The sequence below is a fragment of the Triturus cristatus genome, chromosome 4_1, assembly GCF_964204655.1.
Source record: "Triturus cristatus chromosome 4_1, aTriCri1.1, whole genome shotgun sequence".
NCBI lineage: Eukaryota > Metazoa > Chordata > Amphibia > Caudata > Salamandridae > Triturus > Triturus cristatus.
The window spans coordinates 352117963-352143333 of record NC_140585.1 but is presented as its reverse complement, the minus strand read 5'-3'; the positions used below and the strand labels follow the sequence as shown (position 1 = coordinate 352143333).

At 43.1% G+C, this 25371-nt stretch overlaps 1 protein-coding gene across 3 annotated transcripts in view; it reads left to right on the top strand.

Annotated features, from left to right (window-relative positions):
- OVCH1 (ovochymase 1) overlaps window positions 1-25371 on the top strand; it is a 1142331-nt gene that overhangs the window by 519644 nt on the left and 597316 nt on the right. For all 3 annotated transcript variants that reach the window (XM_085652349.1, XM_085652348.1, XM_085652347.1), the window contains exon 12: window positions 155-285. In XM_085652349.1, coding sequence (XP_085508475.1) covers window positions 155-285 — 131 coding nt within the window. The remainder of the gene's footprint in view (window positions 1-154; window positions 286-25371) is intronic.

Here is a 25371-nt window from a genome sequence, read left to right as displayed (position 1 = left end):
CCTTGAAACTCTAGCTCACAAAGTAGAGGTTTTCCCACCTGAGTGTGTTTGTAAAATTGGGGAAAGCATATGTGAAATAGGTTTGGATGGGAGAGTTGTGCAACTGTAAGCAGAAATAACCATTCAGCTACAAAGGTGTTTTCTATGTCCACAGATTCTGGCTGTGGAAGTCTTGCTCAGCTGACGGAACCGGGCACAATTGACACAATTAATTACCCGGATGTCTACCCTTCACTTACAGAATGCAACTGGTTAATTCGAGCACCTTCGGAGCACGTTGTACAGGTAAAATAATGCATTTGTAATGCAGAGTTTTAATGGCAAGCAGCACAAGAGATATGGTGCCCAATGTACCTCCGTTATCAATAGTTAAAAAAAAAATGCTTGCATTGATTGTCTTCTAGCCTTGACTAGATCTGATCACTCAAATTGTCAAAGAGCCTCCTGTGATGCTTCAGTCACACTAAGCAAAATGGAACGCAGTCCAGGAATCCCCTGGGTCCCCACATAATAATTGGGCTTGTGCTGAGCCTGGCTGCATGGTCATCTACATCTGCTTAATGTTCCTAATGCTTTTTGGTTCCATTTGTCAAGACAATATTTGCTGTAAAGTGCCTGAAGGCATCATGGAGATTTCATAATGATTTGAAACCTGGTGCCAAGCCCTTCCTATTGGAGGAGGGGATACTTTCACTTACTGAAATAAGCTCACTCGGATTAGATCTCGTGTTGTAGAATGGTTTTAGAGTTGTGTAGGAGGGAGGCGTTTTGTTCTGCACACCGATCATCCCATTGTAGTGCAGATTTAAAAGAAGACTCGGTGGAATACTGCTTCTCTAACTACTGGCACAATTTTGAGTACAATAGTGCTGTAGTTTACATTTCTGGATGACAAATGATCGGATCGATTCTTTCACACTTATCGAGAAATAGTTGAAATGTAGGAATGATGGGCAGAAGATGAGGGATGTCTGATTAATTTGATTTGAGAAGTTTTTTTGGGAGGCAGTATTACAAAAGAGTAGAGACCAGTACTACAGGCAGCTTGAGAATGTGGCAGAGCATCTGTGGATTGTGGTTTTGTGGGACTCTTCCGCACTGTTTCAAGATCATAGATGAACTGTCATTGGAAGAAGGCTTGTTTAGGATACATGAATGTCTTACCTTGAAGGATACACAGCAGTTTAGTGTGCCAAAAACATTTTGAGAGCTTCATTACCTAGCACAAGTTGAGGATGACAGCCTGACGGCCTTATACGGATGGCGGTTGTAGGAGAGTAGGATCTGCTTCACATGGGTACCCCCACTTTTTGCTGGTGTTTCAATGTTTTTCGACCTTAGTCTGGCTGTAGCCCTGCTAATCAGGACCACAGCCTAGCTGCTTCCTCTCTAAAATGGTTTGCATGTACATATCTAATTGGACTCTGGAGTGCCTTATAAGCCCCTAGAATATGGTATACTATGTACCTAGGGCATGGGTATCACAGAGGCCTACCAGGGGCTGAAGCATGTATTATGCCGCCCCTGGGAAGCACTCCAAAATGACACCACAGGTCTGCTATTGCAGCCTGAAAAGGGTGTGCTTGCACCCCTTACAGTGGTATAGGCTACCTATATCCACATATATATATATACAGACACATTTAACCTATAAGTCACTCCTATGGCAGGCCTTGACAATCCTGAAGGCAGAGTGCTTGGTTTTGTGAGAGGGTGCCCAAGCATGAGCTGAGCCCCTCTGCAGCTTTTGGAAATCCTTCCTTATGGCTGTTCTGTGATACTGCCATACCATATACTCTTAAGTGGATTATAACTTTGTGGTAAATGGTAACTTTGGAATGGCTGCATCAAAACATATCGTGTTTGGTATCAAACGCTTTGGATTACTACCCCCCTGCCAGTTCTGGTGGCGGGGGTAGCATTCCACCCTTCTAAAGGGAGAGACATGTTCACACTGGTCAAATCCGGTAGGACTTTCCTGAGGCCTGGCATCACAAAATGGATGCCTCTGCCACAGACACGGGTCAGGCCTTCTGCTGCTGACCGAAACTCTGGCAGGGGATGCCTGGACAATAGGTTTCCTGTTGAAGGGAGGTGTAACCACCTCCCCAGACAGGCAGATGTGTATTGTGGCTGGGCCGGAGCACTCTCTGGTGCTTTGAAGTGCTGCTCTGGGGGCACACTTGGTGTCTCTGTGCATAGTCCATTTCAAACCGTTTGCAGGGGCTAACTGCCCCTGCTCTGACGTGAAACTGGACAAAGGAAATGGGTGTAACCACCCCTCTTTCCAAACCTTCCCATCGGTGGGTCCCTAGAGTATGTCCAACCCCCAAACTTAGTACAAGTATGGGACCCCAGTTCTGGTGACTTTAGATTACCCTGGATGAAACTCTGCATCCTATATCCTGGACCTTCGACTTTCTATCTCGACTAGAAGACAGAAGAAATCTCCCTTGGGGTCAAGGAGGGACTCCCCTGCTTGGCAGGCACCAAAGAACTGACCGGTCTGCATCGCTGAAGCTCCCGCCTGATGCCGAAGTCTTTGCATCACCAGAGGTAGATTTCCAGACTTCCCCGAGGCTACCCTGAGTCCACAGCAAAGCTGAGGCCCGTGGCTATCGTGGGTGATGTTGAACCTTGACCCCTGGACACCGTGATCTTTTGCAGCAACAGCATCTTCCTGGGCTTCTTCGAAGTTGTGCTTTGGGCTCAGAGTAGCCCCAACCTTGAGCACCTCCTGCACCGAAGATTGCTGGCTTCCACTTTACGAGTGACCCGTGGGCTAGTTTCAAGTGCAACCGCTTGAGGCTCCTTCACGATCACTAGCCCGTTGGCTAGCAGGTCCCAACGAAGGCAACTCCTTTTCTACTTGGCCTTTCCTGGTTGCACCAGACGTGCCCTGCCTTACCCTTGCTGGGTGAGTCCCTCAAACCTTGCTGGTCTGCACCGCAGTCCTTTCTCTGAATGCTTGTGACTTGCCGTTGCCAAGGCTTGTTGGGTCCAATCTGGTCGCCGACACTGCAGCACTCGACAGACTTTGTGAGACAGCTTAAATCCGGCTCGTGGACTTCAACGACGCCTCCTGGACCTCGTGGCTGAAGTCAAGACGCCCATCAACTCACCTGAAGCACCCGACATCTGTGGGCATTGGTCCATCCTGCCCTCGTCACTGGCTAGTGACCCAGACTCGGTCCCCTCTACTTTCAGGTTCCTTCCATCCTAGATCCAGGCTTGGATATCTTAGGACACTTCTCCTCTTCACGGCAGCAGCAGTTCTTTGCAGGCTTCCATTGCAATCGACGACGCGACCTGACACCAAAAGACACCTATGCACCCGGCTTCCCTATGTGAGGTAACTCGAGTACTCTGGTGCTCCCGTGGGTGCTAGCCCTAGAATTTCTGAAGTCCAAAAGGGTTTGGTCCTGTCTCGATTCGAAGTGTCCTTAATCTTTAAATTTCCAACCGCGACATTTCCCATAGAAGAGAACGGGAATCCGCAGTTGTGTTTACACACTGCGTACAGTCCCCGTGGGTCCCCTGTGTCACTACCTCAGGTGGTTCCTTGGGGTCCCAGCGATTCTACAGGCTCTAGGCCTTGTGTCTAGTTCAGTCGTGGTTCTTATACCACTTTTTTGGTATATGGTTTGGTACGCCCCTAAAGCCCAAACGTGTATTTGTGCTATTACTGATAATTGCTAACTTGTAAACAAAGTACTTCAAACTCCAGTCTCATAAAGAGACTAGAGGGGTGTGTTTTAACCTAAATACATATATTTTGAATACATACCTGGTGTGGTTGTCCTTTCATTTGATCATTCAAGAGATTATAGGCTGGTAAAACAAGCTGCTTTACATTCCCTCAAGACTTAGCCTGAAGGCTGCTCTCCATAGCTACCACTAGGACAGCTTTCCATAAAGGTTGTCTAACTATGCACCATAAGGGGTTGTTTGGACTGATACAAGGTGCCCACTAGAACTAGTGGACAGCATATATCAGGCCACCTTCTCAAAGCGGTGAATAATTTTGTCGGGTGTAATTCTACTGAAATGCAAGTTTGAGAGTTTCCTGTCAAAGAGCAGACAGTCCTTAAGGAGCTAAAAGTTGTGAAGTTCCACTTGAACACCTTTATCATGGCTGCAGCCTGGTCAGATTATGCTGGCAACAGTATGATCAAGGGGGAGAAAGGTGGGGGGCTCCCCATCATCTGCTTCCCAGCTTACCATTCCTACAATATGGGGTGATGATGGTAACTTAGAGACACCCCTTAGACATAGTAAGACCGTTTGCATTCTAATGTCTTTATATACCTCAGACTTTCTGTCAAACTAAACAAATCTGATTCTAGGGGCCCCCCACGGCTTCCCTCTGTCAAATGAGAGTTGGTTACCTCGTGCCAGAGAGCTTATGGAAGCAGAGATGGCCGGGGTTGCCGCTTTCATCAACATGTATATGACCAAGGGAAGTGGGATTCCCCAGTGAGTTTTATAAGGTGGGCAAACTCTTAAAAGTTCCACTGTTCTACAGGTGCCTAGAGAAGCTGAGACTTCTGGCTCCCTCGGAGCCCTATCCAATAAGGCCACCATAACCCTTTAACTTGAAGGCAAAGATCCACTTGAGTGATTTAGTTACTATCCCATTTTCTATTAACACAGACTTAAATATCTTAGCTAAAATGCTGGCGACCCATTTGTTTAGAGCAATCTCCCATCTGGCTCACAAACTGCAAGTTGTGCCAAATTGGGCATCAACAGTTTACGGTCCTTAGGACATCTTCATTGGCAGGCAAGACAACCCGCAAGAAGTCTTGGCATTTTCCCTAGACAGGTGGAGTGGCAGTACCTCATGAACGTTCTGACTAAAATTAGACGGGGAGAGGATTGTATATGTAAAGTTCACCTTCTCTAATTCCCCTGCAACAGATGACAATAGCAGAGTATTTTCTCCAACATGTTTTATGCTGGGTCGCGGCACCCGACAGGGGTTGCCCCATATTTCCACTTCTTTTGATGCTTGGTTTGGAACCCCTGGTGGCTGTTATTGCACACTCTATGCATGCACAGTATTTCTACTGGGATGGAAGACTTTAAATGCATTCCTGTGTTTGGACGGTATACTCTGCACACTATTTATTTAATCCTAGTACATCTCTACCCACAGTCATGCATGCAAATTATTCACAATTTCTCCATTCTACCCACCCACAAGATCATTTAGAGCAAGTATGTGGTCCTCTCCATGTAGGCAGTCACTACTTGTGCCAGTATACATGGATATGATATAAGGTAGGTGCCTAAAGGGCTTCTGTACCTTGGCATCCATTGTAAACAAAGGCCTCATTAACGTGGTGGAAAACAATCTCCTGCCTGTGATAGCCTGCACTAAACAAGACTTTGTGAAATCGAAACACTTAGACCAATTTTTATGGGGTAGGGTTCAGACAATCAAAAGGACTATTGTACACAGATTCATTTAGATCTTTTGTTTGCTCCCACCAAGTTCTCAGGAGATTCATTCTCAAGTGGAGACTCATATCCATTCCTTTATCTGGAAAAGGTTGGTGGACGTACTGTTTCTATGTCTCATGTGTCTGCGGGCACTGAGAATACGCACGGTCTCGTTAATTATAATGAGGTGTTTCTTTACTGGGCTAGCTGCTTCCTATATGATGTATGTACCCATGAGGGAGCACTGTTATGGATGCTTGTGTTCTTTATTGGAGTGTGGTTCTGTTTAGTTTTGCTTTGTCATGATTAATGTATTTACCCTTTCCCTCCTTCTCTTATTCTTTCCTTTGTTTGCTCTACATTTCCTACTACCTCGACCCTATCCTGCAAACCTGAATTTCTTGACCTTTGGAGTCCTACTTTGTGGTCTGATGGCTCTGGGTGCACTTTGGGAGTATTGCATTTGCTCGACACGGGTATTTGTATAGAGTATTCCACATTTCTGTATATTCATGTTGGTCCTCGGAAATGTGTTTGAAACTCTTTTAATAAAGAAATGTTTCAAAAAACCGGAAAAGGATATTAGCCACCAATATGTAGCAAACCTGTTCTATTTCCTGCATTATACAGTATAAAATAGCCAATTTGTCGATTACATATATGGTAAGAGCTATTTGATGGATGGGTTTTCTAGAGAGATTCACTGATTTTTGTTTGATAATAGGGACGTGATATTTTGAAGGTACAACTGGAATGCTTTTAATGAATACAGGAGTTAAGATGATTGTGCAAGTTCTTCCTTGTTATTGGCTGGGATGGTCATGTTTTCCATGTGCCATGTTTGACAGTGTGGATATTTGTTCAGCTTTCTGTGAATGCTGTACAGTTGAGAGTAAAAAGTGAAGATGTTTCCTGTGGGCTTTCTCTTTGGGGTGTTTTATCTTTGTTGTGTAATGTTTATTTTTGATCTGTCTTGCTTCGCTGTTCCTCAGTGTTCTGGACTCCTCAGTTTGAGACTGCAGAGCTTGAACCAGTCACAGACGTCTTTTGTCCTGATTCTTCTCACTAGGAATAAACTCTGCTTAAGTCATCTTCAGCCTGTGGCTCCAATTATTCCTCCGCACCTGTCCAACATATTTTGGTGATGACTAGGTTCTTCTGGAGTGTCTGCACATTGGATACCCACCAAATCTTTCACGCCACGTCCGGTTCATTGTGCAATCATCTCACTGTTGCCCATCTGACACTACAATCAGCCTGCCTTGTTGCATTCTTTGTTGGGCAGTTCTTCCAATGCACCAACTTCAGGGCAGGACATCTACCTATATTTTAGCAGTGGTTGCCCTGCGTACAGAGCCAATCACCTTTTGTCTAATTAGCACATGGTGGGTCTGCTACTTGAGCTTCTCTGCTCAGCGTCTGTTCAGCGCAATCCAGGGACAACACATGCTTCTTACCTCTAGCTCCTGTTGGAATGTTGATTCTCCTCAGAGTGCAGGCTCCGCTTTCACCTGTTAATTTTTTGTTACTGGAGCTCCGGTAAGGGTGATTGAAGGTGGTAGTTAAGACGCTCCGCGATTGCTTTTCCCTCGATTTCTGTTCAAGTGCAGGATTGGCTGGATCTATTTTTCAATGGGACTGGCTGCTGTGCGTCAGCCTTGCTATTGGCTGACAAGTTTTCCTATGCTTAGCTGACTTTTGGGTAATTACTGTTTATTTTGGCATTAGCTTCATTTAAGTACTTTGTGGGGGCATTTAGAGTAACAACATAGATTCCATTTTCTGGATAATTTTCACGTTGTCTCTTCAACATGCAAAGTGATAATTTACCTGTATCTTTTTTTTACCTGAGCCTGGATGACCCAAGATTGAAGTGGCAACAATGGTAGAGAACGTTTGAGAGTTTATTGGCCATTAATGATGCAAATTTTGCTGTTGAGGAAAAAGTCAATGCTCCATAATTGTTTGGTGCAGAAGGTCAAAGGATTTTTGAGCACCAACTTCAACTAGTCCCTTGTCCATCTGCTGAGTGGGTTGTTGGTTGTTATTGCCGAAGCCATAAAATTATTACAAAACTCCTTTAAAGTTAATCCCAGTGTGTTTGTTGAAAGTCATGCATTTTCCATGCACAAACAAATTTCCGGATCAATCTATTGACCGTTTCTTAGCAGGACTAAGACTTTGAGCTTTTATACGCAAGTGCATTGGTCGATCAATATTTAAGAGATCAGGTGGTAGTTAACTGCTTTGAAAGCAGGACACACAAGATTTTGTGTTGTAAGAACCCTACATTAGATGAAATTCTTGATCGCAAGAGGAATACAAGTCTGCTTTGGCATCAAAGGAGCTTGGAAAATCCTAACAGATCTCATCTGAAAATGAGAATGCAATATCCTTTAAACCTAAAGGGTCATCGAATACCGTAGAAGAATTTAGGAAACCTGACAAAGAATGACGATTCTCCAATTATTATGCAGAGAGAATCTTGATTTCATTAAAGACAAACGGAGGCTAACATTATGCAAATACTTTTATTTGCTGCCCAAACATGCAGCCCTTTAAAGAACGTTAATTCATCATAATAAAATAGAACGTTGACAATATGATGAGTAGACTGAGTAGGCTCTCATCTTCCTCGTGGGCTGCGATGATACAGCTGAACAACTTGAAGAAACTCCAGAAAAATCCAATTAATCTTTAATATTGTTATCTGGAGATAAAAAAGGTACAATGTATAGTGAAAATGTATAAGGACTATTAAAGTAATGTATTACAATAATAAACTAAAAAATCAGCGAAGGAATATTAATACATCCCAAATGTAAATGAGTTCAACCCAAACCTCTTCAGGGAGAGGAGGGTGGGATAATGTTAGCCTCCGTTTGTCTTTAATGAAATCAAGATTCTCTCTGCATAATAATTGGAGAATCGTCATTTCATTACAAGACCGGAGGCTACCATTATGCATGTTTAAAGCTATGTAGACTCACACTGCTAAAATGCTCAATAGGTCTCAAGTAAAACTTAGAAAAGGTAGCTGCATTAGACCAATCTGCTGCTTTAAGTATTTCGGGCAGGGATCCTCCTGCCCAGAATACTTTGCTAGCCATTGCACCCCTTGAAGAGTGAGCTACAAATTTAGAAAGGTCAATACCAGCTTCATGCATGATCGTCCTTATCCACCTGGCAAGGGTGGCTGAGCTTACAGGTTTAAAAGGTCTAACGTACGATAAAAGAAGTTGATCAGAATTTACATCTCTAAAATTTGAAATTTTGTTTTCATAACATTTCATGCAATTAACAACAGTTTTTCACATTTGTGGAAATGAGGATAAAAGATAGATTCAGACATTGTTTTCGTTCTTTTCCAGATGTCAAAATGGACCCCTCAGAGGAGTAAAATTTCTAAAGCTCTAATATCAGAAACCCTTCTAAAGGAAATTAAGCATAAGAGAGTAGCCAATTTCATTGAGATCCTTTTAAGGGAGAGTACCTCATTGGCAGGCCAGGAAAGGCAGAGATTAAAAATAAGATTAACATCCCAAAGGGAATGGTAACGAGCTTTGGGAGGTCTTTTCAGTCTAATACCCTTCATAACTCTTTTAACAAGGGAGTTGCTACCGATTGCAAGATTATTGAGGGCGTGACCTGAAGAAATTGCAGATGTATAGCAATTAATAGTTCTAAAGGAAAGACCCAAGTCAAAGAGGTGAGCAAGGTAGTTAGCTATTTGTTGAAGAGGGCAAAGTACGGGATCCAAATCCCTCTCCAGGCACCAACAAGACCATTTCCTCCATATGCCCTTGTATCTTTTTCTTGTACCTGGAGCCCATGAATCTTCCAATAGGCTTCTAGCTTCTCTTGAAAGATCAGAATATCTTTCTGAATTCCTGATATCCTCCAAGCAAGAAGGTTCAAATTCCCTTCCAAGACCAAGGGGTGTTCTTCTCCGTCTGGGCCCTTGAGAAGGCCCTGGGATGAGGGAATCAGAAGAGGAAAGTCTACTGCTAACTCCATCACCCCCGGGAACCAGACCTGCGATTTCCAGAAGGGGGTTATCAGAATGATTGAGTAAGACTAGAGTTTGACTTTCCATAATAGTCTCTGAATCATTGAGTAGGGGGGAAAAGCGTAGGCTTTGAACCTTGCCCAAGATTGTAGAAAGGCATCCACTCCTGATGCATATGGGTCCGGTCTCCAACTGAAGTATCTAGTTACTTGGTGGGTCAGCCTGCTGGCAAAGAGGTCTAATTCTATCGGTCCCCAAATCACTTGAATCTGAGAGATCTCCTTCCTCAATTTCCAATCGCTTGCATCGTGGAGGAAACGGGAGTTCCAATCTGCTCTCACATTCTGTGACCCAGGGATGAATTCTGCTCTTATGGTAATCTTGTGTTCCCAACAAAAATACCATATTCTTTGGGCAAGTTCTGATAGAATTTTTGATTTCGCGCCCCCAAGGCGATTTATATAGGAGACAGCTGAGAAGTTGTCTATCCGTATTAGTAAGTTGGAGTTTTTTAACATTTCCTTGAAATTCATAATTGCATTGAGAGCTGCAAGCATTTCCAACGAATTTATGTGAAGGAGTTTTTCTTCCAGAGACCACCTCCCACCTGTCTCTAAGTCTTTTAAGCGGGTACCCCATCCCTGGTTGCTCGCGTCTGATTCTAAGGTAAAGTCTGGTACATTGCCGAAAATAGCTTTCCCGTTCCAGGCTTGGAGGTTTTTCAACCACCAATGAAGATCTTCTCGGGCATCTTGTGAGAGAGGAACGGAGTCTTGGTACCAGAGTCCCTTCCTCAGGCCTAGAGCCTTTAATCTTTGTAGGCCCCTGTAATGGAGCGGACCTGGTGATATTGCTTGGATGGATGAAGAAAGGAGTCCTAATATCCTGGCCAGATCTTTTAAACGGATAGACTCTAAGGAAAGAGTATGAGAAACATTTTTCCTTATTTTGGCAACAACCTTGTGAGGGAGGGTTAAATTGGAAAGAACGGTATTCACGTTGAAGCCCAGGAACTCTAGACTTTGAGAGGGAATCAAAACAGACTTTTCCAAATTTATGATGAATCCCAAATCTTGAAGCAGATTCGTGGTTGTGTTTAAATGTTTCGTAATCTCCAGCTTGTCTTGAGACCTGATAAGAATATCGTCTAAATAAATAAAAAGACGAATCCCTCTTTCTCTGAGAAAGCGGACTACTGGACGTAGGACCTTGGTGAAGCACCAAGGGGCTGAAGATAGGCCAAAAGGAAGGCATTGGAATTGGTAGAGGGTTCCTTTCCATGTGAAACGAAGGTACTTGCGGTATCCCTCGTGCATGGGAATGGTAAAATAGGCATCCTTCAGGTCTAACTTTACTAACCAGTCCCTGTTCTGAAGGATGTCCCTCAAAAGATGGATACCTTCCATCTTGAAATGTCTGTATATTAGAAAATTGTTTAATGACTTGAGATTTATGACGGGACGCCAGCACTTGTCCTTCTTTTTGACGAGGAAAATGGTACTTAAACTCTATGCAGTTTGTGAATGTGGGATTATAATAATGGCTCCTTTGTCTAACATTTGAGAAATTTCTATTTCTATTAATTTTGAATTTTCCTTGTCTATAACTATTTCCTTTGGGATTTTCTTCTGGAAGGGTTCCTTCCAAAAATCTATCTTGAACCTGGTTACAGTTTCTAAAAACCCATGGGTCTTGAGTGATTCTGAGCCAATTGTTCGCAAAATGTTTGAGTCTCCCAGCCACTTGCAAAGGAGGGGAGGAATTCACACTTACCTTGGAAGAATTGGTACCTAGGCCTTCCACCACGGGACCTTGAACCTCTTCCTCTTTGGGGGTAAAAGTTCGATCTAGTTCCTCTGTAGGGACGAGTGTCTCTTCCTTCTTGCGGGTAAAATTGGGACTTAAAGTAGCCGCGGCTGACAGATTGTCCCCTTCTGTCAGCCCTTCCAAAAAGTGGTCTTCCACCGAAAACTCTGCGCATGTTGGATTGCGCCCTACTGAATGCGTTAAAGGTGGAGACATATTTACCCAGAGATTTTACGAAATTGTCACCAAACTGCAAGCTTTTAGCATCACACATGTCCTCTTTCGCTGAAAGATCCGCGAGTTTTGGGTTCATTCTAAGGACAGCCTTCCTCCGTTCAGTGATTAAATTTGCGTTAGCATTTCCAATGAAACAAATTGAGCGTTGAGCCCATCCCCTCAAAGTTTCAATGTCAGTGGGAGTACTATTGGATCGAGCTTGTTCAGTCATATCAAGAATTCTTGAAAGTGGGCCCAGAACATCAAGAAGTTTATCTTGGCATTGTTTTAGGCATCTTTCAATACCTTTTCTTGGGTCTCTGCCTGACTTAAAAAGGAAGGTGATTAGTTCTGGGTCAAGATTTGGTGTATTGCAAATCTTGTCCTCCGAAGAGGGGCGAGGGCATTCATTACGCAATAAATTGCGTGTATCTCTATCCAGTGGTTTTCTTACCCATTTTGATAAATATTTACCCACGTGAGGCATAGGCCACCACTCTTTGCTGCGAGGGTGTCTAATGGCAGTGGGGTTGAACATGTCCTGACCAAAAGAATCTTTAACAGTGAGTGAGGAAGTTGAGGGTAGATCCAGGTCTTCATCAAGATCCTCAGGGGTATCTTGTGGATCAAATATAAATTCATCCTCCTCTAGGTCGGACTCATTCGTAAAATCATTGGTGTTATATAAAATACCATTATCTATAATGCCGCTAAGGGCACCTCTTCTCCCAGGAAACTGGGATCTCTCTATTGTGCTGCTATGAGCACCAACATCTATTGTAGCGCGGGGGCTACCAAATCCAAAAGCATGGGTTGATGCCTCATTCATGTGTTTTTTTTCTTCATAAGTACTTTACCCCTAATCTTGGGTGCACTGCCAGAGGGTGAATCCCCATCTGAAAGAGAGAAGTACGTCTCTTGCGGAGGTGAAATTCTTTTCCTTTTTAATAGGGCAGCATTAACTGCTTCTTTAATTGATATTTTAACCTCCTCATCAATTAATTTCTTTAAATTGTCCCCTAGGGGTTCTTTATTTGTCTGGTTAGCGTCAATATTCATTTTTTCCTAAGTTTATAAAGGCAGAGGTCTTTGAAAAAAAGGATGCAAGCCTGTGATAATCAGTTTACTCACAGTTACTGCCAGCGCTGAAAGGAATTGTTGCCAATCTAAACGGAGGGCTTAGGAATGCCTGGTAAATTATTATGAGAGAAAGCCACCGGGTGGCGATCTTGTCTCATTCAATAACTTGTGCTTCTTTCAAAGACACCGTTTTCCAATCGATCTGTAAGGGGCGACTGAGTCAGTTAAGCTCACGCGCTCGAGAAAGCAGCGTAGCCATGGGAACTGACGAAAGGATGAGACGCGCTTCCTGTTGAAGCGTGTCTCGCTCCTCTCTGTGTTGCTAGGACACAGAGTCAACAAGGATGAGATGCGCTTCCTGTTGAAGCGCGTCTCGCTTCTCTCTGTGTTGCTAGGACACAGAGTCCACAAAGGGATAGCTAACGTAGGAAACGAGATGCGTGAGGCGCGTCTTGTTTCCAAGCATTTGTAAGGAAACACTGCTCTCTGTTTAGGAGGGTTAAGATCCACTTATTTCCAAATGTTCTACGCTACACTAAGTTCCCTGAGCCCTCAAAATAATAGCAGCACTCGTACCCGTACTGGTACATATAGGAACAGTTTAACAAAAGGCTACAAGGCAGTAACATCACAATGTTTGTAGGGAATTTAGGGTTACTCCGCTTGCCATAAATTGGACAAGGGGGTGAATGTGAAACCTGAAATCAGGGTTTAATTAAAAAGCATAGACAGGTTCTAAAATGCAAAATGTCATTTGAATACAAGGTGTCATTACAACATCAGTTATAAGGTAGTATAACAGCAAGCATACAATGAGATCGCGATATTGAAAAGGGTTACAGAGGTTGTACAAAGAAACATCTTTTGGCAAATATGGTACAATTATCATAAATAAACAGGAGAGATATAGAGGAGTACTTAGCTGTGTCAGAGCAGCGAACAAAAGAGGAAGATGAGAGCCTACTCAGTCCACTCATCATATTGTCAACGTTCTATTTTATTATGATGTATTAACGTTCTTTAAAGGGCTGCATGTTTGGGCAGCAAATAAAAGTATTTGCATAATAGTAGCCTCCGGTCTTGTAATGAAATTAAACATTTCTTCTGGGGTTTGTTATAGATGTGTATAAAGGTCATCGTGGTAACTCTAGTAATTGTCCTGCAATAGGGAAAACGTGTATGAAGTGTAGAAAAATGGTCACTTTGTGTGAGTTTATAAGAACTGGCAGAAAAGTATGTATGGGGGGAGGGGCAGGATGACTTACTCTGTCAAGAGCCAAGAAGTCGCTCAGAAGAGTGGTGTTGTCAGTCATGTTATCTGGGGGAAAGGTTGGGTAGAATAAAGGAGATCCTGTTTAGGAGATAAAAATTGGTAATGTGGACATGGTGGTTCACCTATCGCTATTGTGTCTGATAAGTTAGATGCACAGGAATGGGCACACACCAGTTTGTTACTGACTTACATTCATAATGTGGTGTTTGGAGGGCAAGAGATGGGTTATTTTTATGAAGATATTCTGTACAAGGATAGTTTGAGACACACAAGTGTATGTAGCTAAAAGTGGTGATAACATTCTACATTGGAGAGCAAGACATTTGGTATGTTTCTGAGGTCTGGAAATGAGAACCCAACATCTTTAGTTGATATGAAAAATGTACAAGTGACCTCGTTACCAGAAGTATTAAGTAAATACAAGGTCATTTTTGAGGACAGACTAGGAGTTGTAAAGGGATTTGAGCATAGAATTTATCCTAAAACCAAATGCTGTTCCTAAGTGACATGCACTCTTTAAACTACTGTCACCACTCCTCTCTGCTGCCAATCTGAATCAATGGCCCTGGCCTCGCAGCTTGGGCTGCCAGAGGAAAAAATAAAATGGTAATAAAGTTAGTTTATTGCATTTCATTTTTCACTTTGGCTGCACTGGCCGTGGGGCGACGCATTAGTCCATTTGGAGCAGCCGCTGCTGATCTAATGGCATCCTTGAAGATGTTGTTCCATTGTGAAGGAGCGCTGATGTTGCTGGCCACATCTTGTTTGTGTCTCACCAGATGGATGTGTTCATGAAGAAATTGGGATTTAGATATTTAACCACAGCTAGGTACATTCCACAAAGTAATGGCATGGTGGAGTGAGTGAACCGAATGCTCAAATGAACAATTCAACTGGCTATGTATGTGGGGGTGAATATGCTGGAAGCGGGTGATGACAGTTTGGTGTAATGACACAAATTACTCAACCACTAGGTTGGCTCCTCTTGAGTTGCAAAGATAGGCATATGTCTACGTTATCCCCTAAATGGGGGCTGGACGAAACTAAGCTGAAAGGCAGTATTTCTAATTTTGATCAGGTGAGTGCAAATGTCAAAGTGCCTAGATAGGAAGAGCAAGTCAGAATCAAGACGCCTAAGTGGTCAAATTTCAAATTTTATCTAAGGATGACTATTCAGGTTTCTAAACATTCAGCCCGGGTTTAAAATTGGGAACGGTGGAGTAAGAGAATTGTGGGCAAAGTGTGTGCACGGTGGGTAGATCTACTACCCCCCAGTCATTCAGTTGAAGCAGATCCTGTGCTGCAGCTCTCTACTAATACTGACTCTGTGCTGCAACAGTCTGCTGTAGATCTGTGTACTGTTGGTGTTAGCATCAGTTTAGGGGCCAAACCAGGTGTAAGTGAAGTGTGGGCATCCTCACATATCTAAATGGCTGTTGTCAGAAATGCACAAATTATATTTTATGTTGCAGTCATAATGCACCTGTTGATGTATTATGTTGTGCTGTATGGTAACTTTTATTTCTATCTTGTTTTGTTGTTTGCCTATTTTGTTCGGTTTCTTGTTATTGGGAAGGGTGAGATGAGTGGTGGACTTTCTATTTAAGTTGTGGAATGTTTCTTATTGTTCGATCTTGCTTCAGTGTTCCTCTGAATGTTCTGGAATCTTCAGTTGTGGACTGCAGAGCCTGAAGCTGTCCTGAAGTGTACAGATTCTTCTCCCTAAGCATAAACTCTACTTAAGTCATCTTCAGCCTGTATTTCAGTTATTTCTCTGCACAGGCATAACCATGTGCTGTGCCTGCATGGTTACTCGAGTGTTTAATATAACTCTAGAGATTCCATTGCCCTTTAGAATATTTGAGGATTTAAGTGTCCGGGGGCAATGCCAGGCTATCATCTTGACTGATTCTTCCAAACATGAATTGAACTGCTTTAAATCCTATTCACTGTAGATTCTAATTTTGTGAAGTATAGTTACACAACAGTTCTACGATTACATCAGTGGCCCGTGCATTTTTTCTAATCGAAATTATGAATTTACAATAATGGTGTAAATCTTAAATGACAAATGTTGCTTTTTACTGCTGTCCTTCCATTTCACAGTACTATATTACATGGTTCAAGTTACCTAATTTGATGCCACTGAATTTTATCTGCTGAGGGTTGGCTAAGTTGGTCTTGATAGGATTTGACCTGTTCATCCATAGATTACAAAGCAATATCTGTCAGTGTTCAGTTCACTGATCAATTGGACTCGGACATAGGGAAAAACTGATAGCCAAGACAGTATTTTGCCGAGTTTTACCTTGCCATGTTTTGGCATCACCTATAGAAGCAGAGATAAGATGCCCAACCCTTCCTTTAAGCAGCAGACCAATGCGTTGGGTAGGAGCAGCAGCTCCAGCTGGTTGAAGGATCATGAAAATGAACCTGGGTCAGCCTTACTTAAGACAGGAGGCATGCTACATGAGCATAAGTAGCCCCTTCCTAGGCCATTGAAGCAAGTAATCTGCGAGTTCGGGTGACTAGCATAGTGTCTATAAAACTGAAAAAAGCCCATACCATTCGAGAGCATTTGCCTGCCCCTGTAAATAAACTGTTGAAAGAAATTGGGTTATTGGTTGAGGGGGGCTGGAAGCCCCACTCTGGCAACAACTTCAATCCTGGTCAGGTTGACCCACAAAAGCAACTAAATCAACCTGTGCTTAACCCCCTGGTAGCATCACACAAAAGCAATCCTGCTTAACTTACAGGAAATGTGTAAAGTATTTATGCAGCACACAGACTAATAAGGGGAAAACACAACACAAGACCAATCCCAAACCAATTTATAAAAATGGAGTACATTGTAGTAAATTTATACCAGAATGACAAAAGTTCAATCAGTAGAACAGGAGTAATTGATTTTAAAGTTATAAGTGAAAATAGCAACAAGAAGCGGAAAGCACGAAATGTGAATATCGTGACGGACTGGGACAAAGTCACAAGATCAAGCTGATCTCAGTGGCATGTGGGCCAGATACAGGGGCCAGCTTAGTGCTGCTGAGAGTTGTACCGTATGCCTTTAATGTGAGGCTTTGCATTGCTCTAAGTCTATTCCAGTCAGATGCTGCGATCCAAAATCCCGCTTTGAGTTGCAACGTGTTGCGTCTGTGCTGATCAGGAGCTGTGAGGGCTGCAATGCGGGGTCCTGCATCGAGCTGCGATGCGTCAGATTTGATGGAACCCATAGTTAGGAAGGGATGAGTACACTCTGCCAGCCAAGGGTCGGGGACCAGAGAGACATCTCTTGGGGATCAGGGCTCACTTAAGGCAGAGGCTAACAGCAGGTCTCAGGCATAGCCAGTGCAGCAGGTCAGCTAGGCAGTTCAGGGAGGCCTCTGAAGCTTTTTGTATGTGTAGTTCACACAGTTCAGCCTACTGACCCTTGGAGTCACTCTGGGTGCAAGCAGGCCCAGTCTTCCTTCTCAGACAGTAAGACAGTCCTTCAAGCACAGGGCAGTCATTCTGCAACTTCCACAGGTCCAGGAGTTTTCTGAAGAGTTGGTCTAGAGTTCCAATATTTATACCTGGTGCCAGTCTTTGTGAATGGGCATTACTTGCCCTACCCTTACATCTGGTTCTGGAAAGTTCTTCCCCCTTCCCTGGCCAAGACTCCAAACTCTTTGAGGAGACAAGACAGGGCAGGCCTATGTTTTCTTTGTATGTGCAGGAGGCAAAGTGGGACTGGGTATAGACCCTCTTAGTCATCCTGCCAAAATAGCCCAACCTCTCTACACCCAGGTCCCCTTTCACTGCCTGGAAGCAATACCCAAACCCAATAGTAGAGCCATTGATATCGTGTGACCCAGGATAATGGCAACAAGGCACAAATGGTTAAGACATGAAAATTCCAACACTCTAAAAGTGGCATTTTCAGAATTGTGGCTTAAAATCAAATGTTACCATTAAAGAGGCTTTGAAATTACGAGTAATTTGAGTGTAAACCGCATCTATCTGCTCCAAATCCAAAGTTATCGCTTATTAAATGTAAAAGGGTTACCCAGTTTTAGTCCATGAGAGAGATGGGCCATGCAACAAGAAAAGCAACTTTTTGAGTTTTTTCACTGCCCAGACATATGTCCTACATTTCAAATACAATGCACCTTTCCCTATGAAGTGTAGGTCCTACCTTTAGGATTACTTGTATTTATTAAAAAGAAAGGTTTTAGGCCTGGCAAAGGTTTATTTTGCCAGGTTGATGTGTGGCTTTAAACTGCAATACTGATTGCAGTTACAGGGTTGAGACCTGTTTTAAAAGTCTACCTTAGTGGGTGTCACAATGAGTGCTATAGGCCTACTAGTAGCATTTAATGTACAAGACCTGGGTGCAGTTTACTAGGCACTGAAAAGTGCATTAAATGTGTCAACTGGTATAGTCCAATCTTACCATGTTTGAAGGAGAGAGCACAAGCAGTTTAGCACTCGCTGAAAGAGTCCTAATGCCAACAAAACCCAATTCAGAAAAACAGGAGTGAACGCAAAATGTCTGGGGGAATACCACACCAAGAATGACAGGTTTAATAACTGTTTCACTAATCAATAGGTGCTTCCAGACCATTATTTACAATGCTTTTTAGTAGGTGAAGCTAGAATGCTGATTGCATTCTGGGAATGTATTTTTGTATTACAAAATCGAAACCTGGACTTTAAGCATTATTCACTCACTGACCAAATAACTTCAAATCTGAATTAAAACTTTTTTGTAAAAATTGCATTTCAACAAATCAAGCCATTCCTCTGGGTTTAGGGCATTGGGGCTCCCTACAGTTGATGACCACATTTTAGCTTAAAATAGAAGCACTTTAGTCTTGAATTCTATGTAACTAATCCCAAAAAGATTGAGCTGTATGTGCTAGGGATGTCCATCAGCAAAGAATTTTAAGGCATTAATTGCTGGTTTGCATTTAAAAATATATATATGTATGTATGTGTATATATGTGTGTGTGTATGTATATATGCATATATAATATAATATCTTCTAACCTCTAGCTAGGGTTTTGGTTTTCACTCTGGCCACTCAAGGCTTTGCTTTACAGCTATTTTCACCAACAAGTGTGATGCAAACAACTAAAATGGTGTTTTTCTGATGAATAATTCTAAAAGATTCTTTACTTTTGAATATGCCTCAGGTGCCAGACTGGGGTCTGGAAATGTTTCCTCAGCAGTGTTCCAGCATGATTTCCATGCGGAGCTGTGCCAACCACGGAAGTGACGGAATAGAGCTGCTCATAAGTGCCACCCCTATGTGCTGATGCTAGTTCCCTTCTTTTTGCACCTTCCGATGCAGATCAGGCCCTCCTCTTCCTATCTTTGTCTTCCAACAGCTTCTTTAACTAATTCCAGATTTCCAGGGAATGAGTCCCCCACCCAAAAAACACGTTTCAAACCATGCCACAACTGCAGAAAAGATTTTCTGCAGTCTCTGGTGTCTGAGCTCGGGCCATTGTTTGAAGTTGTGCAATACATGTTCTTTCATGCACCTGAATATGATTTGGGACTGGGAGGTGAAGATGTGTGTCTCCAAACACATAGCCTGAGCAGTACTTGCATGAAGGCAATAACTAACATATCTGTCTCAGGTGCAGACTCTATAACAGTATTTGATTTCAACATGTTAAATTATCTTACATAAGAGCGACTCCACATCATTCACTAGAGGTTAAATAAGTCCTTGGTAAATTGGCTTATAATCATTCACAGAGTTTAAATTCTCAAATGATAGATTCATACTATCTGAGAATATCTTAGCTGCTCAAAGGATCTATTTGGAGTCTAAAACAGATCCAATTATTTGTGGTCGCCCCACTGCAGCAATACTGTTGACTTGAAACTCAAGCCTTGATATGATCTGTGCAGTGTGCCTCTGTGCTCCCTTTGTTAGTGCCATAAGGACCTAGAGAAGACCCATCTTGGGTTACTTCCACTGCCAGGACAAGCCAGATGTACATCTTAACACTTCCTAAAGCAGACATACTAGCAATTCAATGCAAGAAATCTTAAATGCTGGAGTACATGCAAAATGTTCATAGTACCAGTGTCTGTAGAAACGTGCTAATACTAGTTGAAACAGTTCAGATTAGGAAAACAATAGGCTGTGTATGTATATGTATGTATATATATATATATATATATATGTGTATATATATATATATATACTGTGTCTCAGTAAACTTATGGTGGCCAATTAGTAGTGTATTCTGTGGATCATTCATTTCTGTGCTCTGCCAGTTGTTTCCCTGCCAGATCCATACCATACATAGCAGCAGATTAGATCGAAAAATGTTAATGTAAAAATAGTTTGGGCTGCTACTCCTGTCCAAAAAAACCTTCAAATGAAAGCTTTGGAGAGAAGGGGGGAGAGCCCCGATAAAGAGGTGAATGGGAGGGTGAGTTGAAATGGAACAAGCACTGGTAAATGCAATAGGTTTTGCCTATGTCATTATTAATATTTTTAGTTGTAAGTTTAGGATGAGTGATAACAGGTGGAATTGGGAACAGAGAATGCATTGAAGGGAAATTAAATGGCAGAAAAGTGGCCATGAAGTAGATAGTTACAAATAGCAAAGCAGCAAGAAGAAAGAAGCCGTAAAAGAAAAAAAAATGAAAATATGACGAGAGTGACAATAGAGTACATATAGATGACAGTGAAAGGACTCGGAGGGGTAAGTGAAATACTTATGAAAGAGTAAGTCGAAGCGAAAAAGAATGTAGGTGTCCCAATGTGGAGTGAAACTACCCCACCATCATTAAAATTCCAGTGGTGTGACGACAACAATAAGACTGTGATTTGGCACAGAGAAAGACCAGCCTGGAGCATCAAAAAATATAAATGCAACATCAGGCTAGCAAGAGAATAGAGTACTGAAAACACCATCGAAATTACAAGAAGATTAAAAGATACATAAACATCAGAGATGACTGAGTCAGATCAAGGGGGCGAGAATGAAAACATGGAGAATAAACAGAGTTCAGAGTAGAGAGCATGTATGTGAATCATATACCAGTTTGTCGTAAATAAAGTATTACGCACTCAGAATTTCTAGAATATCAATATGATCATGCACGAAGCAAGAGGCTGAGTCTGTGGTATCAGGTTCAAAAGGGCTTTATTCCAATAACTCGAGTTATGGGGAGAATAGTTCCATCACCACAAGGGATCAGGAAGGGTCTTCTGCTCAGAATATTCTCAAACTTTATTCACAGAGTACAGTATATATACATTCTATATTATACGTAAGCAGGAGTGCTTCAGGCAGAGCAAGAGAGAATGAGATAAGAGCATGTGGGTGTGTAAGTAGGCGTGAAGGTGGGCGTCCATGTGGGCGTCCACGTGATGACCATTGGTGAATGTCATAGGTGGGTGGATACCTGGAGGGGGTTGCGTGATCAGCTGGAACTTTACTGGAACTTTGCCTTACTTGTGCTCAACTCGAGCATGACGTGTAATTGACGTGTGACTGGGGGAAGGCTGCTTGTGCAGTCGGGGAGTCTGGAAGAGAGGCCTTCAGTGTCAGGACGACCAGTACATCTTGTATTATCTGATATCTAAAGTCCGGAGCAGGGACTGATTTGTGACATAGGTTGCCCATCCCCAAGAGCCGATGTGGCATTTATTTCTTCACTCACTGTGTAGGCCTTACATGGGGGCTATGGGCTTTTCACTGACGTGAGATGTGCAATCACACAAAAAGAGACAGAAAGGCTAGGCTCTCTCCTTTGCAGATGGGTTATGTTTATTCCTCCTTCTCCAGGCAGGAATGTGGTTCAGTAGGAGTAAGCAGATAACCGTGCTCAATACTGTCTCGGCACCTCGGACAGGGCCCCTTGGCTGAGGCCCAAGTGTGCAAGGCCAAGGATACGCAGCTGCAGCTCTCAGCTCTCAGCTCTCAGAGCGTCTGAGGCCGGAAACCTCTTTTCGGCTCTGGCTGAGCCACAATAATGGGCTTTCATGAAAATGCAGGAAAACATGATGCAAAACGTGTAGGCCTCAGTGCAGATTTGTCGTTTCTCTCATGGGAGACTGGATGATGGCAGGCCACGTTTATAGTATAAGCATCATGATAGACAGGCCATGGAGGGGAAATGCATGGGATACATGCATGTGTACATATATGACGGGGAACACGCAGGGGACACATAGGCCTCTTAATTTTTATTTCCTCATTCCCTCCTTGTCCCCTAGTGGACCCTTCATGTCAAATCTATTCTCATGAGACAGTCAATCTGTTCTTGCAGCAATATTTTTCCATTTTCAATGCTTTGTAAATGGGGATGTGGAACACATGCAGTAGCACACAGGCCGCAAATGGCCGGGCCACACTGCAGACATAGGCAACAACTGAATATCATTAGTAGTATCAACCCACAGACGGTCAACACTTTCCATCCCCATGCCGATATTATTCCCCAGAGCCAACTGGACCAAGTCCACGTGCCTGGGTCTTGGTGTATGCTTTGGGCAATCTTGTGGAGCCTTGTTATTGCTTTGTATACAGACGGTGCGTTATTAGGAATAAAAACGCAACAGCTGGAGCCGATGATCCTACAGGCCCGCCCCTATCCGCCAGGATGACGTCAAGAACAAGACGATTCTGAAGAACGATAATTCTCATAGCAGACTGTTCCTGGGTCAAGTTCCCCAGGGCCGATGCAGTCACATTTGCAACTGTTTCTAGAATCCTTGTTAACCTGCGGATAAGTTTACTATTCTGGACGGGACCTATGAAGAAAAAAAATCCTTTGTTGAAATCTGTATATTGCTCCCAAGCTGTCTCAGTCTGGTCGATGCCGGAGGCATCGAGCCCTCGTCTGTGTCTGATAAGTGCTAGTTGGAAATTTTGATGATAGTTCGATGGGGCCAGGAAAACGGGTGGTAAAAGAAAGGATATGTAGCACGTCCCACCCCAGTCTAAGGGCAGTTGTACATAAGCTGTGTGGCCACAAATAAAGTAGGTGTGTCGTGATGCTCTGAAATAGGACTTCCCTTTGTCTTTAAACACTATTATAGTATTACACTCGCTGTGTCCCAAATGTACTGAGCCTTCTTTTCTGACACACAAGTTCCCTTTTACTGGCAGGACTGTAATTGAGGATGGACCTAAATTGTGTATGGGCTTGACATTCAACACTATAAAGTCGAGGGTCGAATTTCCTTGCTGGTACTCTTCATTTTCTAGATCTGTACCTTTTCTTTGGGGAAGACCCTCTTCATCTGGAAAATATGCTTCATTCATGACTTTATTCAAGTTACCCCATACCCATTCGCCCCTACACTCCTTGTCTTGACATTCTATGGCATCACCGTTGATGGATGTCATTAAGGCAAACCATGCTCCGCAAGAACCATTATGGGAGAACGGAAAAGGGAAAAGAGGCAACACTCCCTTCACCTTCTGATACGGGGGAAGTCGGCCACAGACCCAGCAGTCTGTAGCATTGCTAGTCTGATGTGAATGGTGCAGCATCTGAATAAAGGTATTGTTGCGTAAGGCAAGTCGATATGATAGCTCATGGGATGGCAGATCACTAAATGTGTGCTTTATGGTATTATTAGTGGAGGAGTGTAAGAGTGAGGCAATAGGAGGAAAAATAGCATGTAGTATTAAGCTGATGCATATTATCGTGATGCACAGAAGAGATAGAAAAATCAAAGTCACTATACATCTACCACGTAATATTTTACAGTATTTGCTTTTCATCTTGCTCTTTTTATCATTATTATTGTCCGAGATCTTATGCAAGCCAGAATACATGTTCAACCGCTTCACCACCTAGTGGACTTAATTGATCAAACGGGTTCTGACTTTTTAGATCTAAGTTTAGCTTTGTACTCCTGCTGGGGAGTCTCCTCTAGTAAAGGGGGCTCAAAGTCTGAAAAGTTTGTGTCCTTTTTAAAAGAATCGTTATTCCCGAAGTAGCGTTTACAATGATGAAGATGAACCCATCCTTTCCGTCCTTCGACTTTAACAGCTGTCCTCGTGGTTAGTAATACCAGTTTTGGCGTCTTCCACCTCGGCTCAAGAGGACTCGTTCTATCAAAGTTCCTTATTAAAACATAATCCCCAGGAGCGATGGAGTGGTCTTTGACCTGGGTGTTGTCAGGGAAGGCGGCAGCAACCTGCGAACGACAAGAGAGTAGTGCAGACATCAAGGAAGCCAGGTAATCTGTCAGCATGTTACTATCAACATCAGTAATCTTTTTAGGCATTGGAGTGCCCCACATATTCGGTGGTCTACCGAAGACCACTTCATAGGGAGATAAGCCTGTTCTAGAATGGGCTACCATTCGCATGTAAAAGAGGGCAACCGGCAGGGCTACCATCCAATCTATACCTTTGTCTGCGCAAATCTTTGCTAGTTTTATCTTTAAGGTCTGATTGTGTCTTTCTACAAGGCCTGCTGCCTCAGGATGTCGTACGCAGTGGAACTTCCAGGTATACCCTAACAGGAGGGACACCTGTTTCATGAGTTCAGAGGAGAAAGGCTGACCGTTGTCGGAATATACGACACGCGGTAATCCATAACGTGGGAAAAACTCTCGCACCAATTGTCTGGCGGTAGTTACAGCAGTATAATCAGGGACTGGATAAGCTTCTGTCCACCTTGTCAGCGAACATACTACTACCAGGACATATTTGTAACCTCTACATCTGTCCATTTGGATATAATCCATCTGGAGGACTTCAAAAGTGTGGTCAGGTGGATGGAATCCACCTTGTTCCATCGGAATGCCTTTACCTGGATTGAATTGGCAACAGATCATACATGTTCTGACCTTTTGTTTCGCTGCTGCACGCAGGTGCTTGTTGAACCATATATTCTGTAAGCTGTCTAGCATTGCTTTCTCTCCTAAGTGTGCAGGACTATGTGCGGTATTTATGATCACTTGTACCATCGAATCAGGAAGAAACCATGTTGCTTTGCCCTTAGTCATCCAACCCTGATCAGTCAGTACCCCTCCTTGTTCCGACCATTTCTTTAATTCGTCTAGAGTAGCATGTGTCTGTATGTCTTGTACATCCCTGGAAGGATCCCTGACTGTCATGGCTTTGGTCATTGATGGTATCTGTGAGTTTGTCATGTCTAGTGGGGTCTGAGCTGTCTGTTTAGCAGTTCGGGTCTGCCAGATCATTGCCTTGAGAAATGGTATCTGTGGCTTTAGTATGTGCTTTGCATTTCAGGATAGCTATGGCTGTCGGCAAATGTATCGCTTCCAGAAGGGCTTGTATAAGGGGGCCATGCTGTATCTTGGCCCCGTGGGAGGTCAAGAAACCTCTTTCTCTCCACAGTACTCCGAAATCATGAACTACCCCAAATGCGTATTGTGAATCGGTGTAAATGTTTACTCTCAAGTGCTTAGCTCTTATGCACGCTTGTGTCAGGGCGATGAGCTCTGCTGCTTGTGCTGACAATATGTCTATTCTTTTAGTCTCTATGATTTCAGTAGCAGTGGTCACTGCATATGCTGCCACTAATTCTCCCGCCCCCGTCCTCATG